The sequence below is a fragment of the Phycomyces blakesleeanus genome, assembly GCF_001638985.1.
Source record: "Phycomyces blakesleeanus NRRL 1555(-) unplaced genomic scaffold PHYBLscaffold_5, whole genome shotgun sequence".
NCBI classification, from domain to species: Eukaryota; Fungi; Mucoromycota; class Mucoromycetes; order Mucorales; family Phycomycetaceae; genus Phycomyces; species Phycomyces blakesleeanus.
In genome coordinates this window covers 1,840,479-1,863,791 of record NW_017265138.1, presented here as the reverse complement: position 1 = coordinate 1,863,791, position 23,313 = coordinate 1,840,479, and the positions used below count along the sequence as shown (strand labels likewise).

Here is a 23,313-nt window from a genome sequence, read left to right as displayed (position 1 = left end):
TTGATGACAGCATCAATCAAAACGCGTTTTAGTCAATAATGATAATAAGTATGATATGGACTTGAGTATCATAACATTTACTTTACTGTTGATAAAAAGAGGCTAATTAACTATATGATGTTCAGATGTTATATAGCTACTGTAGAGTATATTTAAAGTTATAATTTTAACTGGTACAGGGTTTTGTCATTGAGAACTTTAACCAAATTTCATGCTATATCTGCAATATGTATAAAGTTATATTATTATATCATATACTTTAAAACGTTTAATATGTAGACGGTGCAAAGTATGAACATTTATACATATAATATTGATTTAAAGTCTAATTCATTTTATCTTTATATTTCTTACAGTTTTGTTGTGTTGACACAAAAAGACTGTATCATGTTCACATAAGCTACTGCAGACAGGTGCAGATAGGTGCATACAAGTGCATAAGCATCCCTTCTTTTATATGTTTTGTTTGTACATCTGTCTGTATCTTTTTCATATAAATAGTTATCAATTGCTTGTAATAAATCATTGCCTTTCTCAAACTCAAATTGCTCTTATTCTACCTGTCTAAACTATCACCTTTTCTTTTCAACTCACTGCTTATAGCTAAAAAAAACTTAAACATGTCTGATATTAACACAACTCTCCTCAACTCAATTCAAAATATTGAGGTTGATCTTGCTGAAATCAAGCAAGCATTGCGCGAGATTCAAAGGCAATTCAGCAATCAATTTGCGCCAGCAGTCAGTGCAGAAGATCTAACTACAATGCAACAAAGCATTATTGAGCAGAGTTGTAAGTCATATATATTCTGTGCTTAGATGTTTATTTACTTTATTAATATTGTCATACATTTTTTGTAGCTCTTGAGCGCATTGCCAAGTCTGTGAAAAGAGCCCAGCTCACAGAATACCCTGATCAGCTTGGTAAGCAAGTAATCAATACTGGCGGCAAGTTCAAAGGAAAAACGAAGAACAAAAATACAATCTGTTGCTTCAGATTCTTCACGAGCAGGACTGGAAGGCACGTTGCAAAGAAGTTTCACAAGGGCAGTCTTTGCCCCCATTAGTCCCTCTTTCAGATCATGATTTGACAGTAAAAAGACTGCATCTCAAAACATTAGGCCGTATGGTAAAGCATGATATCATTGACAAAGACTATCCTGCGGCCTCAAAAGAATAGAAGAATATCCCAGAGAAAAACAGGGAATACTACATGATGCATTTGGAGAGGTTGGCAAAGAATGGTGGATTGCACATCTACTAATGTAAAAGAATGTGGTGTGCAAGAAGCCTTCTTTGGGAAAGCTTCAAGAGCGACAACCAGATGCACAAGAGAAGAATGGCAGAGAAGAACAAAGTAAGTTTATCAATTAACAAATCTATATATTGTAAACTTTAATTAACATCGTTTCCTTTTATTATGCTATAGACACAGCAAGACATAAGTGATTCTTCGCTTTCTTCTCCTGATATGTCAGAAACTGGTGATGTTGAGTCGCCCATAATGGCAGATGTGCTGTAAGTTACCATTGTTGCTTTTTCTCATGCACTGTTAATACAAAACTAATATAAACTTCTTACTCTTTTATGTAGGTCTCCTCCACCTACAGCAAGTGTCGAGCCTGCTCACAAGAGAAGCCAAAGATCATAGTTTGGCTGCTGTGATTGGCCGAGTTTGATTTTTTTAGTTTGTCTTTAGTGCATTTTTTTTCTTATCTTGTCATTTTTCTTTTTATGTTTTTTATTCCTTTTTTCTTTCATATAAAAAATTTATTGACCTCTTTTATATGATTGCTAATGTTGTGATTACAAGAATTTGAAGCTAATGTACAGCATTTACAATTCCACTACATTCAAATATAAAAGGAAATAGTATATAGTCTTTTTTTTGAGAAAAAAATTAATAGTAATATTTTTGTACTGATATATTATACTCGGGAGTCATTCTATTATATGTAAGTATATTGAGTAGAATAAACACTTTGAGTTTTCTAAAAAGATGCTCATTCCAGTTGTATGAATCAGATTCAAATTAGCTTCATGTTACATGACTTGAATCTTTGCTCAAGTTTTTCTTCTTCTACAATAACGACTTTCTATAGTGCTTATGTTTTATTGCTTTTCTTATATATAGATCTTAAATATTAATACATTCTTTAATATATATATTCTTAGAGTAAATGCTTATTTTACTAAACAAGTAAGCATATTATATAAAGATAAGCATTATAATAATATTATATCTATTTATTTATTTTAAGTTTTTTCTCTAATATTAGTATATTTGTAGAAATCAGTAAAAAATAATAAGTGCTATCTAAGATATATTAGAATACCCAAAGTATATGAAATAAAATTTGAATAGTAGTGTTTTACTGTATATGTTTTGCAGTAGCTAAACAGAACCATTTTTTATTGCAAGTGACCAATGGAATTGTTTTTTCATTATTACTATTATTATTATTATTTTCATTTAAAAAAACCATGTATTGAAATAAAAATTCAATTCAATTAAACTCAATTCAATACTGTATAATAAAAAACAGACCATTCTGTTAAAGCTGCAAAGGAAAAACAAGAGGTTGTGCTAGAATTGAAAGCAATAGAACAAAAGAAAGAATGTAATAGAGGAAAGGAAGGATGCTTGATTTTTTTTTGAAAAAATGGTAACAGTGTCTGTTTTGGCGTTTTACATAATAAATAACTGTCATTTTTTATTATGAAAAAAATGATAACAGTGCTTGTTTTGGCTTTTTACATAATAAATAACTGCCATTTTTTACATAGTAAAAAATGGTAACAGTGCCTGTTTTGGCCTTATACAGAGTCATAACTGCCATTTTTTACTTAATAAAAAATGGCAGTTATGTTACCAAAGTGGTAACATGTTACCATTTTCTCTACTGTAGTGCTACATTTTAAAACAATAATTGTTCTATAAGAGAGTACCAAATAAAAGTATCTAATGATGTGTAAGCTTTATATAATAAATAAAAGAAAACACATTCAACAGAAAAGTCAATACTAAGAAAAGAATATTGCTATATTATACAAACAACATATTAAAGAACAGAGTGCAGAAAGTCATTTATTTTTGTTTAAACTCAATGGTGGTTTGAATGGAAAACTTGCAAAAAACCACCAGTCAAACTACTAGTCAAAACATCAGTCAAATCACCAGTCAAACCACCAGTCTAACCACCAGTCTAACTATCTTTTTTTCCATAGTATATATGACATCATTATATTTCATTTACATATTTCTTTTATTATACAAATACTTAATTGAGAGACTACAACTACAACTATTTAATATTATAAAACATTACCCAAGTATTTGGGTTGGAATACTAAAGTATTACCAATAGCATAAATGTTCTTCTTTACTAAAACTCTTGAACTGATCTGACTAGAGAAGTATTATATCAATTAGTCTCTCCAGATCTTTCCAGAAAACAATACTTCCGGAAGATGGCTCGTTGTGATAAAGATTACTTAAGCACACACTGAATTATAAATTAGAAAAACATATAAATATTAGTAGGTAGTTTTATATAGAAAAACAATTGAATTTTATTATTCTTTACTTTTCTTTTAAAATAAACAATCTACACAAGTTCTCACGAATTCTTTCATCTATATAGTATTTTACTTTATTTTCTTCTCACAACATACACATTGAATTACAAATTAAAAAAACATATAAATATAAGTAGATAGTTTTATATAGAAAAACAATCAGATATTATTATTCTTTACTTTTTTTGAAATAAACAACATATATAAGTTCTCACAAATTCTTTTGTCCACATTTCCTACTTTTTTCTTTCTTTCCACAATAATGATATTCCAAAAAATTGGATACTCTGAAGTAGCAATATGCTTTATATCTAGTGAAAGTTTTGACAGTCTCATTAAATTTACCAAAGAAATTTATTTTGACTGTAAATTAAATAATAGATCAGAGAAATCATCATTAGACATAGAACATAATTTTTACTCTCTCCCTTTTCTGTTTTGTGATAATTGGCAAATAGAATTAAAGGATAATAATATTATTATAAAAAGTTTTTATATTTTTTGCTATATAAATAAAAGATGATCACAGTAATATGTTCTATATCTAGTAAAGATTTCTTTAGTTTATTATTTAATTCACTAAATTTATTATTAATTCTTTTATATATAGATTTACTACTATACTTTTACTATCAATCTATTTGAAGCTAAATAAATTAAATATGCTACTCTACTATTCAGTAAATTAGTAATAATAATACTATAAAAGAGAGGGTGTTGAGTTATTGAAGTATTTTGAATTGATTATAATAAACTTGAGATTGAAGAGATATGAGATGATATGGAGACGATGAATAAAGTGAGACTTTTGTATGGTAGTTTATTGAGAAATTGTTGTATCTGTTGAAAGATAATATTTCTAGCTTGATGTTTTCTATCTCTTTTATATCTTTTTCCCTTAGAAAAATTTATCTTTTGTTCCTTGATATTCGTTCCTGTTGTTACTGTTTTTTGAGAAAATATTTTCATGTTATATTGTCCGCAATAGTTTAAGGAAGTGTATTGGCTCTTGGATAACAACTACTTATTGTCAGTGTTGTTTCAGATTACTACTTTGACTTGAGTCACAGATTTCTAAGTCAGATAGTTTATATCCCAGATTCTGCAAATATAACAGTTATGATAATTTCAAAATGACTAAAAAATAATTATTTGTAAAGTACAATCAAAAATAAGAATAAAGCTCAGACACAGTTATGAATATTATAAGTTGAAAACATTGATACTAAGAAATTTAAAGGAAATAAACCTTAATAAACTTGACTTTCCAAGGCTTATTTTATTAAGTATGAAGAAGAGACTACTGGCTATCATACATTTTATTTTGAAGTGAGAAAAAAAAGCATAATTTTTACTAGAAATTTAATGAGCATTTGAAATAAAAAAATCAGAGAATCCCTAACTGTTGGCTTCAAATGCTCACTAAATGGCTTCCATCATGAAATTTGAAAAACAAATACTGGAATTTAATTTGCCATATAAAATAAAAATTTGCAAACGTTTGCAATTCAGACTCAAAAACATTCTCTTTAATTAGTAGTAAATATAGCTTATTTACTACTGTTGTAAATGAGTATTGACTACTGCTGTAATTGAGAATAAGTCTGAAGGAAATAATATAAGGCCTCAGCTATTCCAGTCAAAGGTGTCTACCAATTACTTTATTATTTAACACACAGGTTTAGCATGCATGATAGTGATTATATTTCATATGATGATATCACCATAATATGGGATACATCAGTGGATTATTATAAGCATAATTATAACTCATAAACACATTTACTTTCGATGTTAATACTTCATTGGGACTACACACATTTATATAATTAATCATACATTAATTATCCCAAGATCACGTTGCTCTGATTAAGGCTTAGATAGGATCGATTATCTGACCCCAGTCATATAATTTTCCCAATCCAAAACAATATAAATAGCAGTAGTAGTTCAGTGTAGGAACCTCATCAAACTTTGATACAAAATCTTTCTCAATAAACAAAACCTACACAAGTTCTCACGAATCTTCATTCCTAATTTCAAATCTTCAATTCTTCCTCTTAAAAACTTCTTCAACTTCAACCACCACAACATTTTTTTTTGTGAACTACCATGAACCCCTCTGCTGAGAACTACCCCGCCACCATCATCCCTGCTCATGATGAGGATGCCATGTCCGTCATGACTGAGGAGGACCTCATCGCCAGTCTGAGTGACAACATCTCCTTTGCCAGCTCCACCCCTGGACAATTTGTCGCTCCCTCTCCCCTTCGTCCCTTGGTAGCGAATGCTGCTACAACAGTCTTGTCTTTGTCAGAGAAACTTAGACTAGAACTTCAACAGCATGTAGAGGCTGTCAGTGCTGCTCATGCTATGAATGATGAGCAAGCAGCTGAATTAGCCCTTAATAAGGTCAGACGCGTCAAAGAAATGATAGATATAGAAATAGCATGCAGTCAGTACCTTTTGCCTTCTGTGAAAGTTGTAGAGAAGAGCAGTCGCACTGGAGGGTTGACTCTTAATAGAAGAGATCTTCCTAAGTTCCAGTTGGCAGACGATGTGATTAGATCCTTCCTGAATGAAGAGGTCTTTCACTCAGTAGACCACTTCCTTCGCACCTTCCAAAAGGTTATTGAGTCGTCCCTTCAGGACATTGAACTAGTTTGGAAGAGATTTTTGCTGCTCTGCTTGCCTCATAGTGATGATGGATGGGTAGAGATGGATTTGAAGAAGTGTGTAGATTGGAACGCGGCCAAGATCTGCTTTACAGCAAGACATGGATCGCGCTTGGTGACATCCCGTTTGGTAAAAGAGGTATTTACCATGGTAATGCTTCCTTCTGAGTCGATTGGAGATTACTCCAAGAAGTTCCTTCAGACTGTGTATGATGCCGGCCTCCCCAAAAACGATGCTCGTGTTGCCGACCGCTTCCTCGCTTCCTTGACTAGGCAAGTACAGACACTCTTGCGGCTCACCATGACCAGATTGGACTTCAATGGCGAGACCAAAAGAGATTGGACTGTGGAGCAGTTGACGCAGATTGGCAGAGACATCCTTGGCGACGAAAATCACATGTATGCCAAAGCTACCCAGCTCATTCCTGGTGCCAACATGCACACTGAGAGGAGAATGGAAAAGAAGAGAATGGAGGCGTACCCTCGCAAGAAGGTGCACTCCAGCAACAACCAGCAGCACCGAATCAGTAAGCCGGAGCGTTCCTTCTTCTGCTCGCACCATGGTAAGAATACTACATATGAGTCGAGCAAATGCTTCACCCTGGCCAACAACAAGGCCAAAGTAGCTGCCCCCACCAAGCGCAACCCCTGCAGGCGGTGTGGAGAAAACTACTTCCGTGGCCACGTCTGTAAGGACAGTGAGCCAGTCCTGATGGTCTCGCAGGTCCCTGCCAAGGAGAAGTCTGAGCAAGTGCTCAAGGCGATCCAAGACAGTGTCAACTTGGAGCTCGAAGACATGTCTTTCAACTGTAAGTACCTACTTGACAAAATTGAGAGAAGGGTTAAAGCCAATGATGCATTTAATCTAACCACTCCTATTATTGTAGAGAACCACAAACTACTTGGAATGATTGACACTGGCAGTGCACGCACTTTCATTAGTTTACAATGTTTGAATGAAAATTTAAATATAAATAAAATAAATTCATCAAATGGTTCCTTCACTTTCTTGTTAAAGAATAGTGGTACTAAGCGATTGGGAAAAACTGATCCTTTAAATTTTAAATATGTGAATGGAATTACGTTTAAGCATGCACCCGAGGTGTTAGAGTTTAATACAGGATTTAATTTTGATATTCTTCTTGGAAGAGATATCTTAACAAAAATGAACATCGGATTGATTAATGTTGCATACGATATCGAAGGAGAATATATTCATTCAGATAACACTAAAGACTATGCCGCTGTGTATGAGAATCTAAATATTGATAAAGAGAAAAAGTTTGAACCGGATAATTCGCCAGCTGGTACGGAAATACAGCAAGCAGAATTTATTCAGTCAATTCAGGCCTCACTGGATGAAAATAAGAAAATCCCAGTCGAGTCCTCTTGTCCTTTATCAGAATCTCTAGTTAGATTACCCACAAAAGAAGACGCCACAGCTTATAGACGTCAATATCCTATTTCCCATGCTCTACAACCAACACTTGATAAACAAGTAAAAGAATGGCTTGAGACAGGCACGATTGTCAAGTCCAAGACCAATACTTCCTTCAACAGTCCTATGTTGCTTGTGCCTAAAAGAAACAAAGCTGGAGAGATTGTGAGTCACCGAGTTTGTCTAGATGTGCGATTATTGAATCAGATCCTACCTCCCACATTCAACTATCCAATTCCTAAAATCCAAACGATATTCCAGAATTTGAGTGGAAAGAAATTTTTCACCACATTGGATTTATTGAATGCCTACCATCGTTTCAAAGTTGCACCTGAAGATGTTCATAAATTAACATTCACTCATTTGGATGGGCAACAATATAGCTTCATTAAAGGCTGCTTTGGCTTGAAGATGCTTACATCACAATTTCAACATGTCATGGCAACTTTGTTTGATAAAATTGACTGTGTGCAGAATTTTGTTGATGATTGTATTGTAGCTAGCAAAACATTTGAGCAGCATGTTAAGGATGTAAAAATAGTGATTGATAGATTGACATCGGCGAAGTTGATTCTAAACTCTGATAAATGTGTCTGGTTTCAACATTCAGTGCGATTGCTTGGTTTTGTCATCAATGAGACAGGCACCAAGGTTGATAAGCGAAAGTTGACAAACGTTGATAAATGGCCTATTCCTAAAACTGCGAAACAAATTCAGCAATTTATGGGTTTGATTAATTACTTCAGAGACTATATTCCCATGATCTCGAAGGTGGCTGAACCTATTTCATGATTAAGTCATGCCAACAATGTAGCTGAGCTGTGGACAGATGAGCAGACAAGAAGCTTTAAAGCATTAAAGGACATACTGCATCAGGATTTAATTCTTCATTACACAGATATGTCACGTGAAATGTATGTGGCCACAGATGCTTCCCTTTATGGAGTAGCCTGCCTGCTTTTTCAGCGCGCCGATCAAGGGCGTGATAAGTATATTAGTTTTGTGTCAACTTCCCTGAGCCCATCCCAACGGCAATGGAGCACCACCAAAAGAGAATTGTATGCAGTCGTTTTGGCGCTTGATAAATTCCATCCATTTCTATGGGGCTGACAGTTCACCATTTTTACTGATCATAAAGCACTCACTTATCTTCACATACAAAAAATTGCTAATCCCATGATAATTGGCTGGATTGAGACACTTCTTGACTTTGATTTTAAGGTGGTCCATATTCCTGGTTTGTTGAATAAACTACCAGACTTGTTGAGTTGCTTGTATCCTCCAGAGGATAGTTACAAGCTGGTGGAGGATGATGGATTGAGAAAAATCAGAACAAAACACTTGCAATCTAAAGATAGAGTTATTATTCGTAAGAAAAAGTACAGTAAGGACAAAGTGCTAAATGTACTTGCTACACAACTCATCGAAAATGTATCAGAGACTTCTGACTATATGTCGCCTCCTGAAGAAAAGCGAAATGGCTTGTTAAAAGAAGCACATTCGTTTGGTCACTTTGGTAGTCAAGCTATGGTGAATGATCTTTACTCTCAAGGATTACATTGGACTAATATATATGAAGAAGCAAAGGAGAGTATTCGTTCTTGCTCTGAATGTCAGAAGCACAACATCAGCAAAAGAGGATATCACCCATTGACCAATGTTGTAGCTTTCCAACCATTTGATCATGTTGCAATTGACTTATGCGGTGAATTCCCAGTATCAGAGGATGGTCACACGTATATGCTAGTGTTAGTTGATGTTTGTTCCAAGTATATCATCTTGAGACCATTACCAAACAAAAACTCGACAACAATAGCTAAGGCATTGATAAAAATATTTGGAGATTATGGTTTTCTCAAAGTAATGCAAAGTGACAATGGGTTGGAATTTAGAAATTCTTTAATGGCAAGTCTATCGAAAGAGCTTGGTATTGATCAAAGATATTCAACGGCATATCATCCACAAGGAAATGGTATTGCTGAAGCCAGTGTGAAAGTTGCAGAGAATACTGTACGGAAAATGATGAGAGCGAACAGCAATGACTGGTGTCACTATTTACCAATTGTTCAGCTATGCATAAACAGACATATTCCTCAAAAGACACTGAGTGCACCCTTTTCACTAATGTATGCTCGCAGAGTTAATGTACCTGATGAGTATGGTAATAAAGCAAAATTCTCTCTTCCCAAAAACATGGTAACAATTGATGAATTGGAGAAGCAGATTGAATATATGGATAAAATAATATTCCCTGCCATAAACGAAAGAGTCTTGCGGATCAACGAAGAGTTAAAAAAGAAATACGATCACAAGAACATCTTAATAGACATCCCCAAAGGAACACACGTAATGGTCAAATTACCACATCGTCCAAATAAATTGGCACCAATCTATGAAGGTCCTTATACAGTGGTTCGAAGAAATAAAGGAGGATCGTATGAACTAAAGGATGAGCAAGGAGAATTGTTGCACCGAAATTACATACCCTCAGAACTCAAGATAGTTACCATCAATGAATCTACAATTGAGAATGAGCTCTATGAAGTTGAAGACATTCGCGATCATCGTGGTGCTGCTGGTGAAAGAGAATATCTGGTAAAATGGGTTGGTTATGATGAACGGGCAAACACATGGCAAATGGCTAACGATTTTACCAATCCCACAATAATACAAAAGTATTGGAAGAAGGTCAGAGAAATCGAACGTTTAGAGAATGAGAGAGCCACAGAATTAGTGAATAAGAGTGCAGCCTCATTAAAGAAAACAGTTCAAATTCCAAGACATGATGGTAAAATAAAAAGGAATCGCATTGAAGAGTACAATAGAAGTAAGCTTCCTACCGCACTGAGTAGAGAAGAAAGAATGTTCAAAAGAAGAGCAACAAAAAATTTGATAAAATAAACACGTAATCCACGGAGCTGAGTTTACAGTGCAGATCTCTTGAAGTATAAAAAAAAATTATGAGCGTAATTGACCCAAATGAAATTGAGCAATTCGACAAATTAATAAATAGTTAAGATGAGATGTTTTGCCAAATCAACAAAAGATATTGTTGAATCTGGTGGAGAATAATGTTGTAAATGAGTATTTACTACTGCTGTAATTGAGAATAAGTCTGAAGGAAATAATATAAGACCTTAGCTATTCCAGTCAAAGGTGTCTACCAATTACTTTATTATTTAACACACAGGTTTAGCATGTATGATAGTAATTATATTTCATATGATGATATCACCATAATATGGGATACATCAGTGGATTATTATAAGCATAATTATAACTCATAAACACATTTACTTTCGATGTTAATACTTCATTGGGACTACACACATTTATATAATTAATCATACATTAATTATCCCAAGATCACGTTGCTCTGATTAAGGCTCAGATAGGATCGATTACCTGACCCCAGTCATATAATTTTCCCAATCTAAAACAATATAAATAGCAGTAGTAGTTCAGTGTAGGAACCTCATCAAACTTTGATACAAAATCTTTCTCAATAAACAAAACCTATACAAGTTCTCACGAATCTTCATTCCTAATTTCAAATCTTCAATTCTTCCTCTTAAAAACTTCTTCAACTTCAACCACCACAACAACTACTAATTTTTTTAATTAAATGTAGTGTGACTGTTATATCTGAAATATTTTAATATCCAATATCATATACTAATCCAGACAGAATTCTCTATCAAAGTTACTTTAAATAATTACCTAATATAAAGTTCTATCTGAAATATAATAACAATGTATCTAATCTATTATTGAATCATCTTTAATAAATACTTAAAATATTATTAGAAAGTCATTACAATAACTCATATTCAAGGTAACTGGATATATTCCAATAAATATAAATATCATAAATAAAATAACTTTTATTAAAATAACTTAATTCAATGTAAACTTTTAATAAAAATAGTAAAAAAGAATCTCAAAATACTTATTGTTCTATCTTTTCACATACAAATATAATAGTAGTCAGTCATCAAATTTTATATAAACTAATAGTATTATTAAAAGGTTTTACCAGCTTTGAATGTTGACTGTTAGATATAGCAGTGGTTTAATTCAGAAAATAATTGGCTGTAACAAACCTTCAAAAAATAAAAAACAAGCATCTAAGCATCTAAAAAAATAGTCCGATACTCTAGATGTCATGACTTAGCCAAAATTTTGTAAATTTTGTATTTTATATACAATTAATAGCAAACTTCATATAGAAGCAAAGTTAAAAATAAAATATAATCAATCTATATAAAAATAGCTATTTTGATACCAGATTATAGAAGTCTAACTTACTTGTGAGAGATTTGAGCATAGGCACTATATTTATAGGTACTCTAATCAAGAGTATTATATATATATATAAATTTTGATATATATAAGAGAAAACATATCAACCAAGAGTCATTAGGGGCTTTTCCAGTCTTTTTTTGATACTTATTATTATTGGCTGGTGCTTAAACTACTGCTATATCCAATAGTCAACATCTAAAGCTGATGAAACTCCCTATTATAATAATTTCATTCATAATATTAATTAATAATCTTATAAAAAAGATATTATATTGAATAAGACATCTAAATAAACATTCTAAATAATTAATAGCAATAGCAATAGCAATTAGTTCATAATATAATTACATTTTATCTACTATATTCTTTGTCTGTTTGATCATACTTCTTTAAGTATACTTCTTTATTATCAAGTTTACTTCTTTGTCCGTTTTTATACTGTTGGGTTATTGTTTTTAACTTTTTTATAATATTAATAATACATCAAGGTTTCGTGATGTAATGGTTAGCATCTGAGATTCTGATTCTCATTATCCGAGTTCAAATCTCGGCGAGACCTCTTTTTGTTTAAAGCTGCCTGTTGTGCCCGAATTTTTGCCAGCCAATCACAATTGCTATTACACGTAGCTTTCTTTTAAGAATGACAGTTGAAGTTATTCTCTTTTGCTCACAAACGAATTAAAAAACACATAGCTTAACAAAAGTAAAATAGAAACTGAAACAGATATCTATAATTTCTGAGTAGATTTAGAAAAGATATAAAAGAAAACAATATTTTATTTAATAAAAATTATTTATATTTCTATTCTCTTTTTATTTTTTTATTCTGATTTATGATTTTCAGTATTCGACTAATTTTAGCACTGTTGTAGCATTAAAAGAGCAACTTAGATAAAAAATGACACTATTCTTTATCTGGTCTGACCATTCCTATAAAAGAAGTATGATACTTTTTGCAGAATTTCCTTTAATTCTTGTGTATTGTATTTCATCATTTGGTATTGCATTAGAAGAACTTTACAACAAATTAGTATAGATTGTTCTGATATAAAAATATTCAGATGAAGTAATAATAAAAACATTATTCTTATCCATCTTTATTTTATTGATCAAATCTCTTATTACTTTTGCTTATATATTTATTTCATTGTCACTGACTTATAACCACTCTTCACGATAGTTATAAGCATATTTCTTGATATATTTGTTCTTTATAAACATATTTTACTACATCTCCTTATTGTTGGATAGATCCAAGCGTTATCACAGTAATTCATCTTTCTCTATACATATTTTGCCTTTTGAACTCATTGGCAACACTTCTATTACTATTTTTCTGACAATGTTGTATCACACCAACTCAACACTTATCAGTTAGATTAATGTAACTTTTAATAGGAATAATCCCATACAAATAAGATTTCAACATAAAAGCATTGATATAGAAGAGACTGAAACACTTGCTTATTTTAATTCCTTTTCTCTAAAAAAAATACTCAAAGCTATCTTTGGCTCATTATAATTCTTTATGTTAGTATAAACAGCCTTGCATGAAATATATATTTATCCCATTGGCTTTGTATCAGCAGTAGTAATGTTGATATAAGGTTTGTTAGAGATGTTTATAATTTTTTCATAGCATGCTATTCATATCACACATTTATTTATTAAAACATTTCAAGACCAATGCTGGTATTGGGTTTTCATGTCAATAATTTAGGAATAGATTAACATTCTAATTCTCACAAAACTGTTGCAATACACGTTTTTTATTTGCCTAAATATTAATCTTTGAAATGTGCAGGTAAGAGTGTATATTTTAGTGAAAGAAAAGGAATTGACAGTTACTATTTTTGTTAATACTTTATCTACTACCAGAAAATGTAGACTTTCGGAAATGTAGACTTTCCAAAGGATAAGGTTTGGGTTTAGATATCTAGATATCTGTTAAATTTTCAACGAATAGTTTTATAGGAAAATAAAACATTAGAGTTAGAACTACTTTATTTTTTTTTTGAAAATAATAATAACAGCAATAATTGATACTTCATTTGGCCTATTTTTACGCAAATGGTTTAAAATGCTAACTCTTAGGTTACCTAATACAAGATTATGATAGTGCCTTTTTAATTAATAATTATTTATAATTTTAACTTTATTTTCTCGTAGAATTTCTATTCTTTGAATATTTAAAAAAGTAGTTCTTTATTGTTGTAATGAGAAAAGAAATTTATGGGATGTCTGATTTAACTCTGGCAATTAGACCTCTTTATCTCTCTCTTATTATTTTTTTATAGATTCTTAGATACATATAGTGAAATTATATTTATAGCTTTGCGCGAGAATAAAATTTGAGTGTGTATATAATTTATTAAGAGTTGATAAAGAATCAGTAAAAATACAGTAAGGTATCAATAAAAAGATGATTACAAAACTTTACATTTGTTAAAAAGTAGATTTAGATAATATTTTATGACAGCCAGGGGGTGAGAAAATAAAGGATGTGCAAAAAGCCTTTTCGAAGGTCCTCAAGGAAGCACCATTCTTTCTCTATAGTAATTAAGAAAAGAAGAACAGAAAAAAAGCTAAAAGGGCATTGATTGCTTACTAATACTTCTTGGCTTTTAAGGTTGATAGCTTTTTTTTTTCTATTAAAGTCTTGTTTTTGGAAACCGTAAAGCAAGAATTATTCAAAAGAGTATCTGCCATCAGACATGGTTTAAGCGATTATTGAGTAACTCATGTGCAGTAAAAACTACGGAGCTTTTAAAATACAAACACAAATCTATATACATCCAATAAAAAAACCGGGATGTCTATCCAAAGTTGTATCGTATAGAAAATGTAATCTATAATAATGTCATTGGGAAAAGAAAAGGAAATCGAAGCATGTCCAACAATTAAGCAGGTAAGAGTAAAAATATATCCTGGCTTATATACATATAAAAGCAATGACACCAGAAACATGCATTTGTACCAAGTACATTTAACTTGCTCCTTTTTAGACAGGCCATAAAAGACCTTGTCAAAGTAAGTTTACAGCAATAGAAAAAAATCAAGCGCGTGATTTATTGTCTAATTGATTAATGTATGCATTTAGCTGTAATGTCATTCTTTTTCTAGGGAAAATTGAAATTGAAATTGATTTTTTTCTAGATTTTTGAATTATTATTATGTTTATTTCTTCAAGCATACACACACACAAGCACGGGTTTTTGTATTGAATTTGGGTTGTTTCTTTTTTAGCTTACAAGAAACAAGCAAATACATGAAATAAGAAATCATAAATATAGATATAGATACCCATATAAATATACAATATAATATAGTATAATATACAAGCAAATTGAATAGAAAAAAAAATGAAAAAAATAAAAGAAAATTTAGAAATTAAAAGCAATAATTTACAAGTTATATAATGGTGTAGTAAATGGTAGAGAGAATATGTAAAGAAGAAGAAAAGGTAGAGGTAGAGGTAGAAGTCGATGAACTGTCTCTGTACAATACACGCATTAAAAATGAAAGGAACGTAAAAAAAAGAGGAAAGAAATAATGATACTAATAGAAGGAGAAGTGAAATGATAATATAAAAAAAGGGAGAGCGTGAACGTGTGTGTGTGTGTGTGCGTATATGTTTTATATATATATGTCTTTGTCTATTGAATTATACATCGGCATATTGGTGCAATCCAGCCTGCCTTTCTACGAGACTCGGACTGTGGACAACTACTACACTTGTCTTCAAAACCAGTACCATCAAAATTATTATCACAGCCATTGACACTGTTGTTGAGACTGATACTGGCGTTGGTCTTGTTATTCTTCTTGCTGGCGCTGGTGCTATTGTTATCATCCCCGTCCTCCTTAATTACTGCTTCCTCCACACAAAGAGCTCTATTTCCCGAAGTCTCTGCAGTTTCTGCTGTGGATTTCTCGTGTGTTCTATTATTATCATTATCACTCTCGTTATCACTATCGTCATATTCGCCTTCATATTCGCCCACGCCTTTGTCTTTATCGTCACTGTAGCTGCCGTAGTCGTTGTCGTGAAGGACCGTTACGGCCTCTGTGTGTTGGTGATAAAAAAAAGAAGTAGAATATACATATACACACACAAAAAAAATATTACATAGCAATAATGATAGCCGCAATTACAGCAATAACAATAGAAATAATTAGAAGAAAAAAAAGAGATATAAGAAGAAGAAGAAAAAGAAAGAAAGAAAAAGTCAAGTTAGCCTACCAACATAGTTTACCAGAGATGATCGTCGACAGCTTTCAACATTCTCTGAAGAGAGTTCACCTACCCCAGAGTCATGGTGACCACGTCGCTTCATTTCTTCCCAGAGTTCTATATTTTTGTCTATTCCTTTTACAGTAAATTCCATTTCTATAGTAAAAGTATATCATACACATGACACATAGATTATTAGGTGAAAAGAGCTTACACACACATATCTATATGGACATCTTTCTTACCTGGTAATACATCTTTCACTGCGGTAAATAATTTGTAGGCTACATTACGCTTAAAAGATAACTGGAAATCTTCCAAGGGGAGTTTTCCTCGCTGGTTCATCGGTAAGACTGGCATACCTAGTTCTTTCTCTAAATCTCCCTGTTTACAAAACTCTTCTACCAATAGCTTGGCCCATTTCTCTGCTGATGAGAATGGTCTTGCCTAAACAGGTAGACATATATATAAGATATAGAAGTATAATCTTCTGTTATACTTACACAATTGCTGATATCAGCACATTTGATCAATGCTCCGCATATAATCAACCGCTCTTGTTCACATTGTCGCTCATCTTGGAAATTGATGGCATTCTTCTTTAAACGGACTGCCTGTTCTTCAACACTTTTGACATATTCCTCGTGCCGGCCCATGTCAGTGGCCAGAATACTGCTAACTACTACTTTCCGGAAAGGCACTATTGAATTTACCAATACAACAACAACAATAATAATAATAATAATAAATAGCAAGAGAGACACTTATTAATAAAACACTACATACTGTACACACTTGTACACAAATACATAATTCAAGTCCTCCCTATTTATATCTATATATATCTTATTTTCTTACCAGCAGATTCTGGATAGTTTCTGACGTCTACCAATTGTCTAAATCCATGTTGTTGTAATAAATGACAAAATGCCATCGAATGAAAGCTTTCCAGAACAGAACGATCGTTGTAAAGGATCGCAAGAGGTGTCGAGGAGTTTATCTATATATATAGATAAAGTATATTAGGTTCTTTTCTATACGCGCACACACACACACACACACACATATATATATAGATATATTCTCTTACCATAAACATGTTATTTACTCCTGGATGCCCAATATCATGGCCAACAGCTGCCATCAATAATGCAAAGGTATCAATTGGTCTCAAGAGATCTCTGGCTAAGTTTGCTATCTTTGGTCTCTTCTTGTGGGTCTCTACGGGTGTGTTTGGTAATTGAATGCAACCGATTCTGGAGAGAAAATAATAGGTGGCCTGCAACACATCAACTGCATGGCGAAAGTTGTGATAATTGTTTTCACGGTGATATGAATTACAGACATCGAACAAGAAGTTGTAAAGAGCGTCTTGTAATATAAAAGAAATATTTAAGTTCTTTGTTTAGTAGCACACTTTTAAAATTAATTCGAAAATAAAATTGCAACTCACCAGAATCGATCCGAATAGAGATCAAATCGGGATGATCCATTACTTGACTAATGATGATAAAAACACACTCTACCAATTCTCTTTCGGACAGATCCAATGTAATGAATCCCCAGTCGCAAACATACTCCTTGAGCTGTTGTTTCCTCTCACTGCAAATACAATTATTATCATTGGCCAATTGATTAATTAAATTAATTAAATCATTTATGGATTGCTTATATAAAGGAGGGTATAAAGGGAGAGAGAAAAAAAAAACAGCCAAGCTTGTACGTACGGTAATAGAGAGGTAACTGGACTCATGCGATTAAAATGTGGAAGAAAATAACCTGTAACCGTAGATGCTAGCCTAAAATTGGATCAACAACCAAAAGAATGAAAAAGAAATCAAAGAAAACAGCCCAAGAAAAATATATATATGAAAACCAAAAAAAAAAGTATTATTATTATTATTGCTGTTATTATTGTTGTTATTGTTATTGTTATTGTTGTTGTTGTTGTTGTTGTTGTTGTTGTTGTTGTTGTTGCTTTATTTGAATTCAATAGATATTTATATATTCAGATGCTAACTATTACTAGTTAGAGCTACGACTAATTACCATAGGGTTATAACTACTTCTTTAACTATAGATACTCACCAAGTGTCTCTCAAAAACACATCTTTTAATCTTTTTTCAAATGCTTTCCAAACCTTTCCATTCAGCTGAGACAATCGAGAACTGTGGTGCCATGATTGGTGTTTGCGATTGGAATGGCTGTGTTGGGCGAGATGACTTAGTTGAGAATGAAGGTGATTAGGAGAAAAAGACCCAGATTTGTTGTTGTCGTTGGGATGGTTGTTATTAGAGGAAGTAGTAGTGGTAGGGATAATGTTATTGCTATTAGTATTAGTGTTAATTGTAGTAGGAAAGTTGGGAAAAGGAGGTGTATGATGTTGTATGTTTGTTGGAGTAGTTGGAGTAGTTGGAGTGGTACCGTTTTGTGAATATGATTTTTCTAATGTCTTGTATCGATGAATGTTCTAAAAGAATATATTTTTGGTTGGTTGGTTGATTGATTAATTAATTATTTGTTGATATGCTGATATTTATGAATTCACTTACCAAAAATAATGTTTTTGTCGCATCTTTTCCAAATGGTTTGATGATAAAGTCTCTGGCTCCTTGGTTGATGCACTCGAATATAAAAGGAGGTGAATCGCAAGTAGAGCAAGCTAAAATATATATATTGTATTAGTTAATATTTGATTATTTGCTATTGGATCAATGATTTATGTTTACCAATCGGTATAATTCCATTAGCAGAATGATTTGTTGAAATAGTTCGAAGCAGTTGGAAGCCGCTGTCTTGGGGTTTCTCGGTAAAGACGAGGACCAGGATTGGTAAATGAAGAGTTGGATATTGGGTTAGTAGATCAAATAGATCTCGGTCTGTTGCAACAGTCACTGGATGAACAATTTAAATAAAATTAAACATCAAAAAATCAATATAAATTAAAAAAATATATTAAAGTAAAAAAAAAAAGAAAAAGAAAAAGATGAGGTGAGTTTGAGGTTGAAGTTAGGTTAGGTTAGGTTAGGTTAGATTAGATTAGGTTAGGTTAGGTTAAGCAAAGCAAGGCAAAGCAAGGCAAAGTAAGGCAAAGTAAGGCAAGGTAAGGCAGATTATAACAAGTTGAGATATACACTATCCTTGGCTATTATCTCTCTCATTTGGAAATGAAATATATAACTTTATCCATAATATATATTACAGCTATTTACCTTGTCCAAATATTGACCTGAGCTCAGATAAATATTTGTCCGTGGGAGAGATGTGTGGGTCGATAAGAAAGACAGAGCAAAGAGGCAAATTCATGGCTACTAAATGACTTGGGACTTTTGGTTCCAAAGAAAGAAAAAAATATATCCAAAGACAGACAAGTAGATAAAGCGTTGTGTTTATGTTGTGTACTGGTTTTATGACAAGTAATGATTGTGAATGTGGTATGTAGTGTGAGTATTGTTGTTATCAAAAAGTGTAATGGTAATGAAGTACTAATTTGTTTGTTAATTGGTGGCTTTTTGGCTACTACTGGCTACTCCCTTTATTCCCATTTTTGTATATGTGTCTTTTCTTTACTTTTCATTACCTCTTTTCTTTACTTTTCTTTATTTTATTTTATAAAATATATTATATTATAAAAAAGAGACAAGGGACGCCGGTGAGAATTGCACTAATGAACAGTAACAATAATGGAACTCGAAATGGAGAAATGTATATATAAAGTAAGTCTAATGGAGGTTTCTTTTTCTTTTTCTTCTTTTTCTTCTTCTTCTTTGGCTGTTGCTTCTGCTGGTAGTGGTGCTGACAGTGGTGGTAGTGGTAGTGGTAGTGGCAGTGCTGCTGCTGCTGGTAGTAGTAGTAGTAGTAATATTATTATTCTTTGGTGATGAGAAGAAGAAGAAAAAAAGAAAAAAAAAGAAAGAATTATAATTAAAATAAAACATATTTTATTTTATATATTTTTTTCTTTTTTTTGTCTCATTTAGTTTTTTTGATATCGGAATTTTTTTTATTATACGTTTTTTTTTCTATTTAAAATATTTGTTATATTTTTGTTCTGCCTTTCCTTATTGCCTTATTGCCTTACTGCCTTATTGCTTTTTGGCTTCTTTTCTTTTTTGGTTTCTTCTTCTTTTAAATATATTTATATTATAATTTATTTATATACATAAAAAAAAAGGCCACGCGACAAAATAATGATTTGGACGGTTTGATTGGATGAGCGATTAAATGCTTGTCAACCCAAAAGTAGAAAAAGAAGTATTAGTAGTAGAAGTAGAAGTAGAAGTAGTAGTAAGATCCAATATATCTATATTTTATTTGATCAATACTTTGTCTTGTAATTTATTCATACATTTGACCATTTTCTAGAAAGATCAAATTCCAGTCTATTTTTTTCTTTGTTTGCTATCTCTATGTATTGATTTAATAAGACAAGTATATATGTACACACAAGATCAAGTTACTTGATTCAAATCTAATTATTACAGATAAATGATTGATTTATGCCGCCACAGTAGAATCTATATTAAAACTGAGAAAATAATATTATTGTTATTATTTATATTATACTATTATATAATTAATATATATTTATTTGATCGAGTGATTAACTGAATTGATTCAATACCTGATATCATTCTTGTTTAAACTACAAGACAAGAAACTACAAAAAATTGAAACAAAAGGTTTATCCGTAAAGAATTAGAATATTATAGTTTGGAGACCACTTCTCACGCGATTACAAGGTTTGATGACAACACATCTTATCTTGGCTCTTTTCTTATTCTAATATTCAATTCAATAGCATACAAGTCCCTGTTTTGTTTTTATTTTTGAATACAATAGAAAATATCGGTATTTAATATGTAGTATAGTCAATCAAGCAATATTCACAGAACTTCCTCTACTCTCTTTTTCACATGGATAAATTAATAGCAATCTATATTATCCCCACCAAATAAAAAAATAATGTTTTTCAAAGGCATTGAAATAAGTAACCCAATATTAATAAAGGCCAGTGCACAGCTACACAAATTGTAAAATGTCTGTTGTTCTGTCCAAGCCATATATGTATTCTTTTTGATCCTGATAACATAAAATTAAAAAATTAAAAATTAAAAATATGAAATTTCACCACCCCTTCCAAAAAAAACGTCTGATTCCTGTGACGTGATTCGACACAATAAAGAACGCGAAAAAAGAAAGAGGGGTATATTTGCGGAAATTAGTCTTGTAGGGTATTTTTGCTATTATATTTTTACTATTATGTTTGTGACTGTCTATGCTTTTGATGGCTATAAATGTATATAAAAAAAAAGGACAAGGAACCAAGTCCTATCTTTTGTACCTGTTTTTTTTAATATATATATTTCTTTATCTAATACTGACAAAAGAAGTACCTTTGACGTTTCTATTATCCAAGACTAATACAAATACGAACAATAAATACGATGGCTGCCTATAAGCGTATCCAATTTGAAGAAATCCCAACATCCCCTCTTGGAAAATGTGTTGGTATGAAAGATACCAAAAAGAAAACAAAACAATATATCGTTTTTCTAAATACCTTTATTTGAAAATATCCATAGATTTGGCCAGTTCTGCTCTTGGTAGTACCATCGTAGCTGTAACCGATGAATTCTTTGCACCTGCCACAAACATGATTAACCCGGCACCACCCGTTCATGCTCCTGGAAAGTTTATTGGTAAGTATTATGGGTCATGTCTATTTATTCAACTACTAACAAATAAAATCAAATTAAATAAAGATACTGGTGCATGGATGGACGGCTGGGAGTCGAAGCGTCACAACCCAACTTATGATTGGTAATAACAAAATAACAAAAATAACAAGAGATAAGCTTATCTATATTCTTCTTGTATTAATTAATTTATCTATCTATTTTTCTGTAGGGCAATTATTAAACTCGGTTTCTCAGGCTCATTCCGAGGATTTGATATCGATACCCATTATTTTACTGGTAACCAGGCACCTGCTGCGTCTGTTGAGGCTGCATTTGTACTCGATGGCGATGTCCAGAGCAAGGACACCAAGTGGACCGAAATCCTGCCCCGCGTAGATCTTCCCCCGAGCTGTCACAATGTCTTCTTGCTCGAAAAAGAAACCGCCGTCTACACCCATCTCCGTCTCAACAATTTCCCCGACGGCGGCATTGCTCGTTTCCGTGCCTATGGCAACGTCAGTCCCATCTGGCCCCAAGACACATCGTACGTACATATACATTTCTTATAAGAGAATAGAAGCAAAACAGAATCATGACAATAAATCGAAATATATAGATGAAGATAATAGAAGAAGAAGATAAAGTGAATAGGTTATATTATTTCTTTATAATTCATAACACACACACATGCATGCATATACATACATACACACACACATATATATATAAACTTAGCATCTTTAATTCTTCTTTGTTTATAATTTAATAGTGCAATTCTTGATCTTGCATTTGTTGGAAACGGCGGTCGCGCAGTCGATGTCAGTAACCAGCACTACACCCCTGGAAGCAACCTTTTGTTGCCCGGTCGCGGACAGAACATGGGAGACGGCTGGGAGACAAAGCGTTCGCGTGTGCCCGGCCACTCTGACTACGCCGTCATCCGTCTTGGCGACAAGGGCCACTTGTTAAAAGCCGAAATCGATACCTCTCACTACAAAGGAAACTACCCCAACAAGATCCTTTTGGAAGCAACCAACGTAGGCAACGACGAGGTGCCCGGTCCAGATGCCCAGTGGACCACTCTTATTCCAAAGTCCAGCGTTGGGCCTCACAACCTGTTTTACTTTGACTTGCCTCATTCGGACAAAGTATTCACTCATGCCAAGATTACCATTATCCCCGGTAAGTCCAACATTTAAATTTAAATTTAAATTTCTTCTTTTGTTTTTCTTTATTTTCTTTTCTTTAATATTAAAATATTCATTTCATGCGTGTGTGTGTGTGTATGTGTTTGTGTCTTTATAGATGGTGGTCTGAAACGTGTTCGTCTCTATGGTGTTCGTGAAGGTGGAAAGATCCCAGCTCTTCCTATTTCCCTTCCAAAATTGTAATTCATCTAGG

At 32.5% G+C, this 23,313-nt stretch overlaps 5 protein-coding genes and 1 non-coding gene across 6 annotated transcripts; 4 read left to right on the top strand and 2 right to left on the bottom strand.

Annotated features, from left to right (window-relative positions):
• Positions 1-620: 620 nt before the first annotated feature.
• On the top strand, positions 621-1,650 carry PHYBLDRAFT_165542 (hypothetical protein; the record flags this gene model as incomplete). The annotated part of the gene is made up of 5 exons (XM_018435256.1): positions 621-792; positions 861-923; positions 953-1,128; positions 1,429-1,517; positions 1,593-1,650. The coding sequence occupies 5 exons, from the start codon at positions 621-623 to the stop codon at positions 1,648-1,650; spliced, it is 558 nt and encodes a 185-aa protein (XP_018295091.1).
• Positions 1,651-6,634: 4,984 nt separating this feature from the next.
• On the top strand, positions 6,635-7,256 carry PHYBLDRAFT_158059 (hypothetical protein; the record flags this gene model as incomplete). The annotated part of the gene is made up of 2 exons (XM_018433724.1): positions 6,635-7,066; positions 7,141-7,256. A coding segment is annotated over exon 1 (416 nt), but the record flags the coding sequence as incomplete, so codon positions are not given.
• A 5,227-nt stretch (positions 7,257-12,483) lies between these two features.
• On the top strand, positions 12,484-12,555 carry PHYBLDRAFT_t82. The gene has a single exon. It is a non-coding gene; the product is annotated as a tRNA-Gln (tRNA).
• A 3,097-nt stretch (positions 12,556-15,652) lies between these two features.
• PHYBLDRAFT_142560 (hypothetical protein) lies at positions 15,653-17,983 on the bottom strand (the record flags this gene model as incomplete). The annotated part of the gene is made up of 8 exons (XM_018430834.1): positions 15,653-16,062; positions 16,240-16,386; positions 16,476-16,677; positions 16,734-16,930; positions 17,089-17,230; positions 17,321-17,601; positions 17,684-17,832; positions 17,958-17,983. 8 exons carry the CDS (start codon positions 17,981-17,983, stop codon positions 15,653-15,655), a joined length of 1,554 nt encoding a protein of 517 aa, XP_018295089.1.
• A 179-nt stretch (positions 17,984-18,162) lies between these two features.
• On the bottom strand, positions 18,163-19,537 carry RIM15 (Rim15 response regulator; the record flags this gene model as incomplete). Its single annotated transcript, XM_018430833.1, has 5 exons — positions 18,163-18,207; positions 18,372-18,701; positions 18,784-18,893; positions 18,961-19,125; positions 19,444-19,537. The coding sequence occupies 5 exons, from the start codon at positions 19,535-19,537 to the stop codon at positions 18,163-18,165; spliced, it is 744 nt and encodes a 247-aa protein (XP_018295088.1).
• A 2,141-nt stretch (positions 19,538-21,678) lies between these two features.
• PHYBLDRAFT_68144 (hypothetical protein) lies at positions 21,679-23,303 on the top strand (the record flags this gene model as incomplete). The annotated part of the gene is made up of 6 exons (XM_018441894.1): positions 21,679-21,742; positions 21,817-21,933; positions 21,997-22,054; positions 22,142-22,456; positions 22,682-23,094; positions 23,218-23,303. The coding sequence occupies 6 exons, from the start codon at positions 21,679-21,681 to the stop codon at positions 23,301-23,303; spliced, it is 1,053 nt and encodes a 350-aa protein (XP_018295087.1).
• Positions 23,304-23,313: the final 10 nt, after the last annotated feature.